The sequence below is a fragment of the Centropristis striata genome, chromosome 22, assembly GCF_030273125.1.
Source record: "Centropristis striata isolate RG_2023a ecotype Rhode Island chromosome 22, C.striata_1.0, whole genome shotgun sequence".
In the NCBI taxonomy this organism is placed as follows: Eukaryota; Metazoa; Chordata; class Actinopteri; order Perciformes; family Serranidae; genus Centropristis; species Centropristis striata.
The window spans coordinates 29,988,424-30,000,459 of record NC_081538.1 but is presented as its reverse complement, the minus strand read 5'-3'; the positions used below and the strand labels follow the sequence as shown (position 1 = coordinate 30,000,459).

The window sequence follows — 12,036 nt, the reverse complement described above, 5'->3', positions numbered from 1 at the left end:
TTTTTGGTCATTTTGTGTCTGATTTAGTTATTTGTGTCATTTTGTGTATTTTTTTAGTCATTTTGTGTCTTTTTTCTGTAATTTTGTGTCTTTTTTTGGTCATTTTGTTTACTTTTTTAATCATTTTGTGTCTTTTTTCTGTAATTTTGTGTCTTTTTTCTGTAATTTTGTGTCTTTTTGTGTCTGTTTTTAGTCATTTTGTGTCTTTTTGTGTCTTTTTTTGGTCATTTTGTGTCTTTTTTTTTGTCATTTTGTGTCTTTTTTTTAGTCATTTTGTGTCTTTTTTTTTGTCATTTTGTTTATTTTTTTTTTAGTCATTTTGTGTCTTTTTTTAGTCATTTTGTGTCTTTTTTTGGTCATTTTGTCTGTTTTTAGTCATTTTGTGTCTTTTTGTGTCTTTTTTTGGTCTTTTTTTGTCTTTTTTTAGTCCTTTAGTCCAACGTAAAATGTGATTTTGGAAATTGTGAATTTTTTTAACTTTCATAACACTATCATGCTCAATGAAAGAATTGTAAATATTAAAGAGGGTTAAATCTGAATCCTGTGTGTTTAGACTCTAAACGTCTCTTCTTCTCTTCCAGCGTGGTGGTCCAGAACCGCAGCGTTCCCGTCGGTTCTTCTTCTGTGGTGCTGGACGGTCTGACCCCCGGCGCCCTCTACAGGCTGCAGGCCGCCACCGTCAGCGGAGCGCTGCGCTCCAAGACCACCAGCCTGGAGGGACGCACCGGTCAGTTACTGTTATTATTATTATTATTATTATTATTAGTAGTAGTAGTAGTAGTAAGTGTGTTAGAGCCTTTGTTTTGTTCATGATTTATATATTTAAAGTAGTACACAACACAATATAATGTCACAAAGATGAGGAAATTTGGATAAAACAAAAGGACTAAAAGATAATTAAAAAGGATCCCTTCAATACATTTGAAAGAATAGAACCCCACCATATTTTCTTTAAAAGGTTGCCAAAAAACAGCATTTATCATAAAAAAGAAACTGTTAAAACTGACAAATATGCAACAAATACTCTGTGAAAATCTGCTTACACAGAGCAGAGAGGAGAGGACTTTTTAAAAAAACATATTTTATCATAGAAATTCATCTTTTTTCTGATATCTGTGTAATTCTGCACAAAGGCTGTTTGAGTTGCTCTGGTTGTAGGAAACTTTTGGTAAAACAACGTTTTATTTCCACCCAATCACCAGTTAGAGCTCCACTGATGCAGTTTGTCGCTGTGAGATTTACAGTCAGAGGAAAAAAATATTTATCACAAAAAAGTGGAACAAAGAGAAAAGTTTGTTTTCAGAGCTGTGACAGAAAAATATGAGGAGTTACATAAGAGTGTTTAAATGTTGACGGTTGAACTTTTATTGTTCAGAGACAATATTCAGCTGCTGTTAACAGGAAAAACTCTGAAACAAACAGGAACGTAAACAAACCGTCCTGATGACACGATAAACTCTCTGAACACAACAAGAGACCATTAGGGGGCTTATTTTTACTCTTTTTAAAATCTTTTTTTCATTTTGTAAACAGCCTCTCCTGTCCTCTCCCCTCTGCTCTGTGTAAACAGCCTCTCCTGTCCTCTCCCCTCTGCTCTGTGTAAACAGCCTCTCCTGTCCTAAGAAAAACTTTCATATCTGATGATGCGTTTAAGGACCGTCGATTTTTGACGATTTTGACGATAATGCCTGATTTTAAAGTTTCTTTCTTTGGTAAATTATATATTTTTTTGCAATTTTTTAAAGAAAACATATTTTTCCAACCATCCGCTGAGTTTTAATCGTTTCTTCACGTTATAATTGTGACTAATAACTTTAATCTGACCTGCAGACGTCAGTTTGAAGCGTTTCTTTAACCTCTTTAAACCCGTCATAATGTAAAACACAGACCTGTTTTCTTTTGTGTTTACTAACAATACTCAGGTCAACGAGTCCAAGTCGACCTGTTGTTTTCTCACGATAACGAGACAATAATAAAGAGGAAGAAAGAACAAAGATGGAGGCAGAATAATCGACTCCTGATTAAAAGATAAACCTCTTTTATAAGTTTGAACGGCTTTTATTCTCATTAACCAGCTGATTTCTGCAAAAAAACACTATTAAAATCATAATTAATCAACTTCCTGTTATTTTGTCATTTTTACTTAATGTCAAGCTTTGCACATAATTATTTTAAATTAATTAATTAATTTTTTAAATTATAATTATTAATAAAAAAAATTACAAAAAAAATTGCAAATGCAGTATTAACCGAAACTTTATGGATTCATAGAGAAACAACGTGACATTTAAAGATCCTGTGTGTGTGTGTGTGTGTGTGTGTGTGTGTGTGTGTGTGTGTGTGTGTGATAAGATCAGAGAGTTTTTAGAACAATAGCTAAAATACCAAAAAGGAGGTTTGAAATGTTCCAAACACTCAGAGACACACCCAGAGCTCTCAAAGGCTTCCTGCACACACACACACACACACACATTCCTGCTCAGTACCTATTGTGTTCCCACATTATGTTCCAGTTATTTTGGGGACAGAATGTTTTAACCTGCCGACCAATCAGAAGACTGATCTACCACAACTACATTAGATTTTAGTTATTTTTAATTCTGATGTATGATTTGCTCTAAATAAATATATATTTTCAAAGTTTTATCTTGATAATCTGCTGGTTTAAGACTAATGTACGTAAGACAATAAAATTATGAAAAATATAAAAAATATAATAAAATCGGTTTAAATGCTGTACAAATAGTAATGATAGTAAAATAAGATGAAATAAAAATAAGATTAAGATGGAATAAAAAGATGAACAACAATAAAAATCAATAAATACAATAAAAATACATTTAAAATGGATAATTTAATGGATAAAAAGACAAATTGAAGAAATAAAGTTAATAAGAGCGATTTTAACATGGGTTAAGGTAACATGAGAACAACATAAATATTTTATTATATAAAAATAAGTTAATAAAATAATATAAATAATTCCTTTGAGTGTTAATGGTTGTATGTTTATATTTATCAGTTCTTTGATTTTTAAAATATGATAAATATTTGGAAATTTGGAAAAATGTGTTTATAAGAAAAAAAAATAAAAAAATTGACTTATTGATTTATTTTTAATTTAATTAATCAATTAAATATTCTTAATTTATAGAAATATTTTAAAATGTAAAATTCTAAATAGAATATGGAATTTTTTTTTTCTTTAAATAATAATGTATTATAATTTCTTTATTATTTTTTTTAATAATTTCCATTTTATGAATATACTATATATATAAAAACTTGTGTTTATTTTGGTGAAAGAGCTCTTCTTCTATAAATAAATAATTTTCTCCCTCTCAGCTCCGGCGGCGGTCTCTGACGTCTCCGTCTCTAACGGCGGGCGTTCTGACGCTTTGCGGGTGTCGTGGCGTGCGGCGGGCGGCGAGCTGGACGGTTACCGGGTCCGTCTGCTGGACGGGACTCGAACCGTCCACACGCTGGCCGTGTCCCGCTCCTCGCCGCCCGAGTGCTCCTTCAGCTCGCTGGTCGCAGGGCGATGCTACTCCATCGTCATAGCGACGCGGAGCGGCAACCTGGAGAACGCCACCACGGTGCAAGCACGCACACGTACGGAACAGTTTACAGTTATATGCTTTTATTTTGTATTTAAATTCATAATTTTATGTATATTTTCATTTTTAGTTGTCATTTCAACTATTTAAAAATATTTTTTATTTTAATTTTATTTGTAAATATCTATATTTTATTAACAGTAATATTTCCTGTAGTTAATCACAGCTTAATAAATTAAAAATATTCTGCAATAATATAAAACATGCATATTAATGTTTTGTTGTCTATATTATAACTAATAAATATTAAATAATTATTTTTGTTTTTGCAGAACCGGCCGCCGTGCAAAACCCGACAGCTGTTCACTCTGCAAGAGACGACTTCCTCAAGGTGGATTTATTTATCATTTTTATTAAATATCACATATCAAATATGTTACTGATCTTGTTTATATTCTATTGAATCAGCTGCAGTTTCTCTCCATGTAAATATCTTTGTGGTTACGTCGCCACCTGCTGGTTGATCAGAGAATCACAACTCAACTCAAAATAAACATATTAAAAGTTAAGGAAAATTAAAATAAACTTTGTTTGTTTAGATTATGAGCTGCAGATTTTTTTTATTGGAAAAATTAAAAATAAAGGCAAAAACAAGTTGTATTGTATATAAAAAAAAATAGATTAAAAGAATATACAGAAAATAATAGAGTAATATATATGCAAGAAAAGAATTGCATATTTTCCAAAATACATTTATTATTAAATTAAATCGATGAAAATAATAAAGTAAAAATAAATTAAAATGCATATTATTATTTTATTATGTCATTTTTGTTATATATATATATATATATATATATATATATATATATAATTTTTTTTAAAAGTAAAATTTACTTAATTCTTCTTTTTTTAATTCCTATTTTTATTTCCACATTTGTTTCTTATTTAATTAAATCGTCTTTATAATCACAGATCTATTTCTTATTCTTTTATAAATATATTCTTTATTTCCTCTCTGTGTTGTGTTCAGGTGAACTGGCACACGGTGGGAGATCTGGACCGCTATGTGGTTCTGATCCGCTACAACAACAGCGTCCTTCAGAATAAAAGCGTCTCGGCGGGACGCAACGAGTGCGTCTTCTCGTCTCTGTCGCCAGGCAGACTCTACACCGTTACCGTGGAGACGTGGAGCGGAGACTTCGTCAGCAGCGTCTCCACCGACGGACGAACCTGTCAGTCAATAAATCATCTCATTATTTATTTATTTATTTACTTATTTTATTGACAAACTTAAAGTTTTGTTTCTCTTCAGTTCCAGCAGCTGTTGGAAATCTGTCGCTAAGCGACGCAGGAACAGGCGACCTGACCGTCACCTGGAGCCCCGCCCCCGGAGACGTCGACCACTACGAGGTATACTTTTTATATATATGTGTATATAGTCTTAGATTTATATTTTTTATTTGTTTATATTATTTATCTCCATCATTTTATTTCTTTACAAAATGTTGTATTTTTATTGAAAGAAAACATAATAATATATACATTTAATTAAAAATATCTATCTATTTTTTTCAGAAATTTTTATATATGTATCCATATATTTTTTTATTATTTAAAAGATATTTATATTTTTATATGTATCCATATCTGAGTGTTGTTATTTCTTCTCTGGTCTCCAGGTGACTCTCCTCTTCAACGATACTCGTTATATAATAATAAATATTATTTATTATTTATATTCATTTATAGATAGATTTTAACATTTTTTCAAAATAAAAATATCTATTTTTATTTATTTATAAATATATAGATAGGTTTCCATATATTTTTTATTATTTAAAAGATGTATATATATTTTTTGTTGTCCTGTGGCCTCCAGGTGACTCTCCTCTTCAACGATACTCGTGTTTTCCCTCCGGTGACTCTGAGCAGCGAGCGGCGGCGCCACCAGCTGACGTCTCTGACGTCGGGACGCCTTTATAAGATCGTGGTGTCGACGTTCAGCGGAACCAATCAGAGAGCTCAGTTCATCGAGGGACGCACGGGTGAATAAACCTCTCTGTGAACCCTTTATTCTCTGTTATAACCTCCCGTAGACTGTTCTCCTCTGACCGCCTCCCTTCAGTCCCCAGCGCCGTGGGCAACCTCCGCCTGGCGCCGCAATCCGGACTGACGGACGCCGTCGGCGGGCTGCTGGCGTCCTGGACGCCCGGAGACGGAGACCTGGACATGTACGTCGTCTCGCTGTCCACCACGGTGAGTCCGACCTCACAGCACGCTATAGGAGCCTGTTTGATGCTTTATGTTAATAACAAAACATTATTTACTGTTAGTTTTTCATTTTACCGCTCCACCTTTCATTTCCTGTCACTACCTTTCAAGATTAAAGCACTTGTTTCACACTGGACGGCACCTTTTTTTCAAAATAAAAGCATCACAACATTGTAAAATGCCTAGAAAATATACAAACATTAAAAAAAATATATATATTTTTTTGTATGTCCTTAACTGTTGCAGTACGATGTCTTTAATTCAATTTATTTTATTTTATTTTTTTCACAATATTATTGTATTATTTTTATTTATGTCACTGACCTATTTCATTATTCATTTATTTTAATTTTATTGTACACACTACTGTACAAAATAAAAGCATCACAACATTGTAAAACGCCTAGAAAATATACAAACATTAAAAAAAAATTATAATTTTTTGTATGTCCTTAACTGTTGCAGGACGATGTCTTTAATCTAATTTAATTAATTTAATTTTTTATTTTATTTTTTTCATAATAATATTGTATTTTTTTCTATTTTTTAAATTTATGTCACTGACCTATTTCATTATTCATTTATTTTAATTTTATTGTACACACTATTGTATAAAATTAAAGCATCACAACATTGTAAAACGCCTAGAAAATATACAAACATAAAAAAAAAACAAGCTATATAATGTAAATACACCAAAAAGAACCTTGCTAAAGGTAATTTACAGTGTAAATAACAATAGTAATAATTATAGTTATAGTAACTGAGGAGACTCAAAAGTTGTAAAACAAAAATTAAGTTATATCAAAAGTTCACCTCTCAGTCTTAGGAGACTCGTAACATTTTAGGGAAAATTAGATGTTTTTTAAGTTTGGTTAAATGTTTTGTTTCTAAAAAATCCTGAAGAAATATAATCAATAATAATAATCAATAAACTGAGGAGTGTCCGGTTGATTTGAACTCTTTCCTTTTGTCTCCAGAGCGGCGTGATCGAGACTCGTCCCGTCCCCAAACACGTCTCGTCTCTGGACTTCCTGGATCTGATCCCAGGCCACGCCTACTCCCTCACCGTCCAATCACTGAGCGGGAACCTCGTCAACAGCAACACGGTCACCGGACGCACCGGTACGACTCCAACGTTATATATACAACAGTGTTAATGTCTTTTAAATATTAACTTAATTCATATTCATTTATATTTATTGTCTCATTTATCAATCAGGTAACTTATAAGACATTTGCCTCAATTTAATAGTAAGAGGAAATAAAAATATAAGCAAAGTACTGAAAGTCAAGGACATAAATAGAAAAATGACAATAAAAATAAAGATTTTTTTTTTTTTTACAATAAATATATAACTGTTTAGAGAGAGAAAGCTGTAGAATTTTGTGCAAAAATACTGTGAGAGTATTTAAATAATTTTATTTAATATAGTTTCTTAAATTTTATAATTTTTATTTGTATGTCCTAAACTGTACTTTGTCTTTATTTTTTTGTCATTTATTCAATTTAAAAAAATAATCACAATATAAATGTAATTTCTCTATTTTTTCAACTGTTGCAATACTTTTCTTTTTTTCATACTTTTATAATAATTTTTCTCAAAAAAGTATGTCATTGACTACTTTGCCTTTATTTTACTTTATTTTATTATTTATTTTTTATCTTTTATTTGATTTTTACACTATTTAGAGAGAGAAAGCTGTTGAATTTTGTTCAAAAATACTGTGAAAGTTTTGCACATCCTGCACAAAAGTTTTCATTTAAATAATTTTATTTCTATTTAATTTGTATGTCCCTAACCATTGCAGTACTATGTCTTTATTTCAATTTATTTTTTTTTTTCACATTATTGTAATTTTTCTATTTTTGTCCTTCACTGATTTTTACATTATTTATTTATTTATTTTTAAGGCAATTTAAAATCATTTATAAGTGTTGCTTTTCATCTCACCACTAGATGGAGACAAAGTAAAGAGTGTCTGTTTTATTTCTATCTTTTAATAATAACCGTGTTGTTGTTGTTGTTGTGGTCCAGCTCCGGCCCGTGTGACGGCGCTGCAGGCGGACAACGACCACACCACCCACAGCCTGACGGTGGCGTGGGAGCGTCCCGTCGGCGTCTTCGACTCGTTCCGTCTGTCGCTGCTGGACGAGCTCGGCGTCCTGGTGGCGAACCGCTCCGTCTCCGCCGAGAGTCGCAGCGAGCGCCTGGACGCTCTGACGGCGGGGAGGTGGTACCGCGTCAAGCTCGCCACCGTCAGCGGAGGAGTCCCGTCGCTGGACGCCACCGCAGAGGGACAGACACGTAAGACAACACGTTACTGGGACATTTATAATAACAGGTTTATTTAGAGAAATCATCAAAAATATACAGGTTATCTCTGTTTTGTTTTATTTACTTCTTCTATAATGACATTAAATAAAATAAATAAATAAATAGTAAATAAATAGAAATCTACAGAAAATAATATTTAACTAATGCCAAAAAATATGAAATTTCAAAAAAAATAAAATAATATCATATATTAATAATAATAATTTGTTTGTAATTTTTCAAAAATTTTATAAATAATTGTACATTTTTTAAAATATTTGTATATTACAAAAATATATTTATTTAATGTATCCACACATGTTTCTTTTTACACATTTAAAAAATATATATTTTTTCTTTTTATTCTATTGTATAGTGCATGTGTTTGAAAATACAATAAATGGATCAAAAATAATAATAACAATTTGAATATGATAAAGGCTCCAAATTAGCGATGTACTTTTGAGAATAATAATAATAATAATAATAACAATAATAATAATAATAATAATAATAGACGGACCAATTACAATAGGTTCCTCACACTTTCAGTGCTCGGTCCCCAATAATCCAATTATATAAAAATAAATAAATTAGATATTAAAAAGAAATACAGAAAATTATGGAGTACTCGATAGGAAAAAAATAATCGTATATATCAAAAAATACATTAATAATTATATACATAAATAAAACAATAATAACAATAATAATAAAAAACTAATATTTTCATATTTATTTTTAATTATGTTTGTTTTAATTTTTTTAACTTATTCATTATTTTTAATGAATCCTGTTTATATTCACACATTTATTTCTTATTCTTCAAAACATTTATTTTTTTATTTTCTGTCTGATATTCCAGGAGGAACAAACTCATAAATCGCTCCGTTACAGTAACATTTAATTATTTCCTCTGACGTGTTTCAGGTCCGGCTGCTGTCAGTAATCTGACCGTCATGGCGACCAACACCTCGTCTCTCAGCTTCTCGTGGCGTCCGTCAGACGGACACGTCGACATCTACGACCTGTCACTCTTCATCATCACCGAGGCAACGGCCAATCACAGGCCGGACGCCGCAGTGAGGCGGGAGCACCAAGAGGTGGGAGTCATTAATGATCTGTTATTAATACACAATAATATTAATACACTTCAGTATCATGATGTTGTTCCAAAGGGAGAAACTGTAAAAACAGACATTATCGTCAGAGTTTGAACTTTCCAACGGTCTTTGAATGGATCAAGTTATAAAACTTTGTATATGTACAATATTTGGAGAAAACTGTTTTTATTTATTTAATTTTTTTACAATATTTGTGACACTTGGAAATGTGTTTATATAGAAATTCTGTTTTAATTAAATATAAAAAAAATATTTATCAGATACATTTTTTTCTTGTTTTTGTAATTTTGTCTTTTTGTGTCTTTTTCAGTAATTTTGTGTCTTTTGGTCAGCCTACATTTGTAACAACATTCATGAGACTTATAATTTATTCCTTATAACTCATAATTTATCAGAGAAATTCAACAGTTTTTTCTGGTTTCTGTCTGCACAAAGACTGTTTGAGTTGTTCTGATTGAGCTGCAGGACTTAGAGATGATAGAGACACAAAGACACAGAGCGGAAAATTATATATTTTGTGTTTTTTTCTGGTAATTTTTTTTTTCTTTTTTCAGTAATTTTGTGTCTTTTTTTCAGTAATTTTGTGTCTTTTTCAGTACTTTTGTGTTTCTTTTTTTTTTCATTTTGAGTCCTTTTTGGTAATTTTGTAACGTTTTGATTCATAGAGATTTTATATGTTGCAGTGAAAAACAAGAACATAGAGAGGAGGAGAGAGTTAATATTAGAAGAGAATACTTTATCGTCTACTTTCTTGCATACACATAGGCAGAAATGTTTTGGTTTTCATTGCAGAAATACACTTAATATTTATGATAAACAATAGTTCATGTAACTATAATATAATAACTGCTGTCTGTGTCTGTGTGTCCTCAGAATGTGGAGGTCCCCGTAGACCTCCAGAAGGTGGGCTCGTCCTCTGACAGCTGTGTGTTCTCTGGTCTGACAGCAGGAAGTCTCTACCGTCTGCAGGTCGTCAGCTGGAGCCGCGGCATGAGCAGCGACTCCTCGCTGCTCGCCAGGACCGGTCAGACAACGTTATTATTATATTAATAATATTATTTATTATATATCATCATCATCATCATCATCTTCTCCTTCATCTTGTTCCACCAGAACACCTTCATTTTTCTCCATCTTCCCTCTTTATCTGCTCTCATTTTCTTCTCTTCTTGTTTCCTCACTTTATCTTCTATTCTGTGCATCATCTTCATCCCCCCTCCTCGTTATTCCTCCTCCTCATCCTCCTCTTCTTCTCTCTCCAGTCCCGTCTGCCGTCTCGTCTCTCCAGGTTCAGAGTTCAGGACGGACGGACAGACTGGCGGTCAGCTGGCAGCACGGAGACGGCAGCAGGAGCAGCTACCAGGTCTGGTTTACTTAGTTCATTCTAATGAAGCAGCTTATGAAGCTTTATGAAGTCTGGAAGAGAATGAAATAACACTGACGTTTGGCTCAATTTTGACATTTTACTGAACTTTTTAGGCTCATTTTGTGCTAAACGTTGGTTCTAATTACTGTGTGTGTGTGTGTGTGTGTGTGTGTGTGTGTGTGTGTGTGTGTGTGTGTGTGTAGGTGGTGTTGTACGACGTCTCCGGAGCGTCTCTGGCCGCTCAGACTCTGGGGGCGGAGCATACGAGTCACATGTTCTCGGGGCTGGTCGCTGGTCGTCTCTACCGCTCTGATGTCATCACACACAGCGGAGAACTGACCAATCAGATCTCAGCATCCGGACGCACCAGTGAGTCACAATATAAACAAACACAAGATTAATGTAAACAGTTAACAGAAACAAAAAAATAAACAAAAACTTAACAGAAACCTCTACTCCTCTCTTTGTTTCCTTTCCTCCTTGTCTCCTCTCCTTGCCTCCTAGCCTCCTCTGCTTCCCTACTTGCCTCCTTGTCTCCTCACTTTTCCTTTCCTCCTCCTCTCCTTGCCTCCTTCTCTCCTCTCCTCCTTCCCTTGTCTCCTTCTTTCTTCTCCTTGCCTCCTTGTCTTCTCTCCTTCTCTCCTTGTGTCCTCTCCTTGCCTCCTTGCCTCCTCATCTCCTTTCCTTGTCTCCTCCCCTTGCCTCCTCCTCTCCTGGCCTCCTTGTCTCCTCTGCTTGTCCCCTCTCCTTGCCTCCTTGTCTCCTCCTCTCTCTCCTTGTCTACCCTTCTTGCTTCCTCCTCTCCTTGTCTCCTCTCCTTGTCTCCTTTCCTTACCACCTTTCCTCCTCTCCTTGCTTCCTTCTTTCTTGTCCTCCTCTCCTTGTCTCCTCCTCTCCTCTCCTTGTCTCCTCTCCTTGCCTCCTTGTCTCCTCCTCTCATCTCTTTGTCTTCTCTCCTCTCCTCCTCTCCTCTCCTACTCTCCTTGTCTCCTCCTCTCCTCTCCTACTCTCCTTGTCTCCTCCTCTCTTTTTAAGCTAAACATTATTAATATTAAAAGTTATTAATGTTTTTCTGTCCTTCAGCCCCGGAGCCGCCCACCCACCTGTCCGTCAAACAGGGCCCGACCAATGAGACGATAGAGCTGTCCTGGTCTAGTCCCGCCTCCGGAGACTACGACAGCTTCCTCCTTCAGTGGACGCCGGCGGACCGCCTGTCCGTCACACACACTCACCTCACCGGACGCATCCTGGCCGGGATGTTTCCCGGGCGACAGTACAACTTCACCGTGGTGACGGTCAGCGGGGGCGGGGCCAGGGGCGGGCCTTCGGTCAGGAGCCAGCCAATCCAGAGGAACGTCAGGACAAGTAGGTGGAAGTAGTCTCAAATAATTAATAAT

At 34.4% G+C, this 12,036-nt stretch overlaps 1 protein-coding gene across 1 annotated transcript in view; it reads left to right on the top strand.

Moving 5' to 3' along the window:
- LOC131960665 (receptor-type tyrosine-protein phosphatase beta-like) overlaps positions 1 to 12,036 on the top strand; it is a 47,412-nt gene that overhangs the window by 16,902 nt on the left and 18,474 nt on the right. Inside the window, exons 10-23 of the mRNA XM_059325926.1 lie at positions 582 to 727; positions 3,346 to 3,612; positions 3,890 to 3,948; positions 4,591 to 4,792; positions 4,873 to 4,970; positions 5,440 to 5,605; positions 5,686 to 5,816; positions 6,812 to 6,956; positions 7,871 to 8,140; positions 9,080 to 9,252; positions 10,147 to 10,297; positions 10,536 to 10,636; positions 10,843 to 11,008; positions 11,723 to 12,004. Of these exons, the coding sequence (XP_059181909.1) occupies positions 582 to 727; positions 3,346 to 3,612; positions 3,890 to 3,948; positions 4,591 to 4,792; positions 4,873 to 4,970; positions 5,440 to 5,605; positions 5,686 to 5,816; positions 6,812 to 6,956; positions 7,871 to 8,140; positions 9,080 to 9,252; positions 10,147 to 10,297; positions 10,536 to 10,636; positions 10,843 to 11,008; positions 11,723 to 12,004 (2,357 nt within the window). The remainder of the gene's footprint in view (positions 1 to 581; positions 728 to 3,345; positions 3,613 to 3,889; positions 3,949 to 4,590; positions 4,793 to 4,872; positions 4,971 to 5,439; positions 5,606 to 5,685; positions 5,817 to 6,811; positions 6,957 to 7,870; positions 8,141 to 9,079; positions 9,253 to 10,146; positions 10,298 to 10,535; positions 10,637 to 10,842; positions 11,009 to 11,722; positions 12,005 to 12,036) is intronic.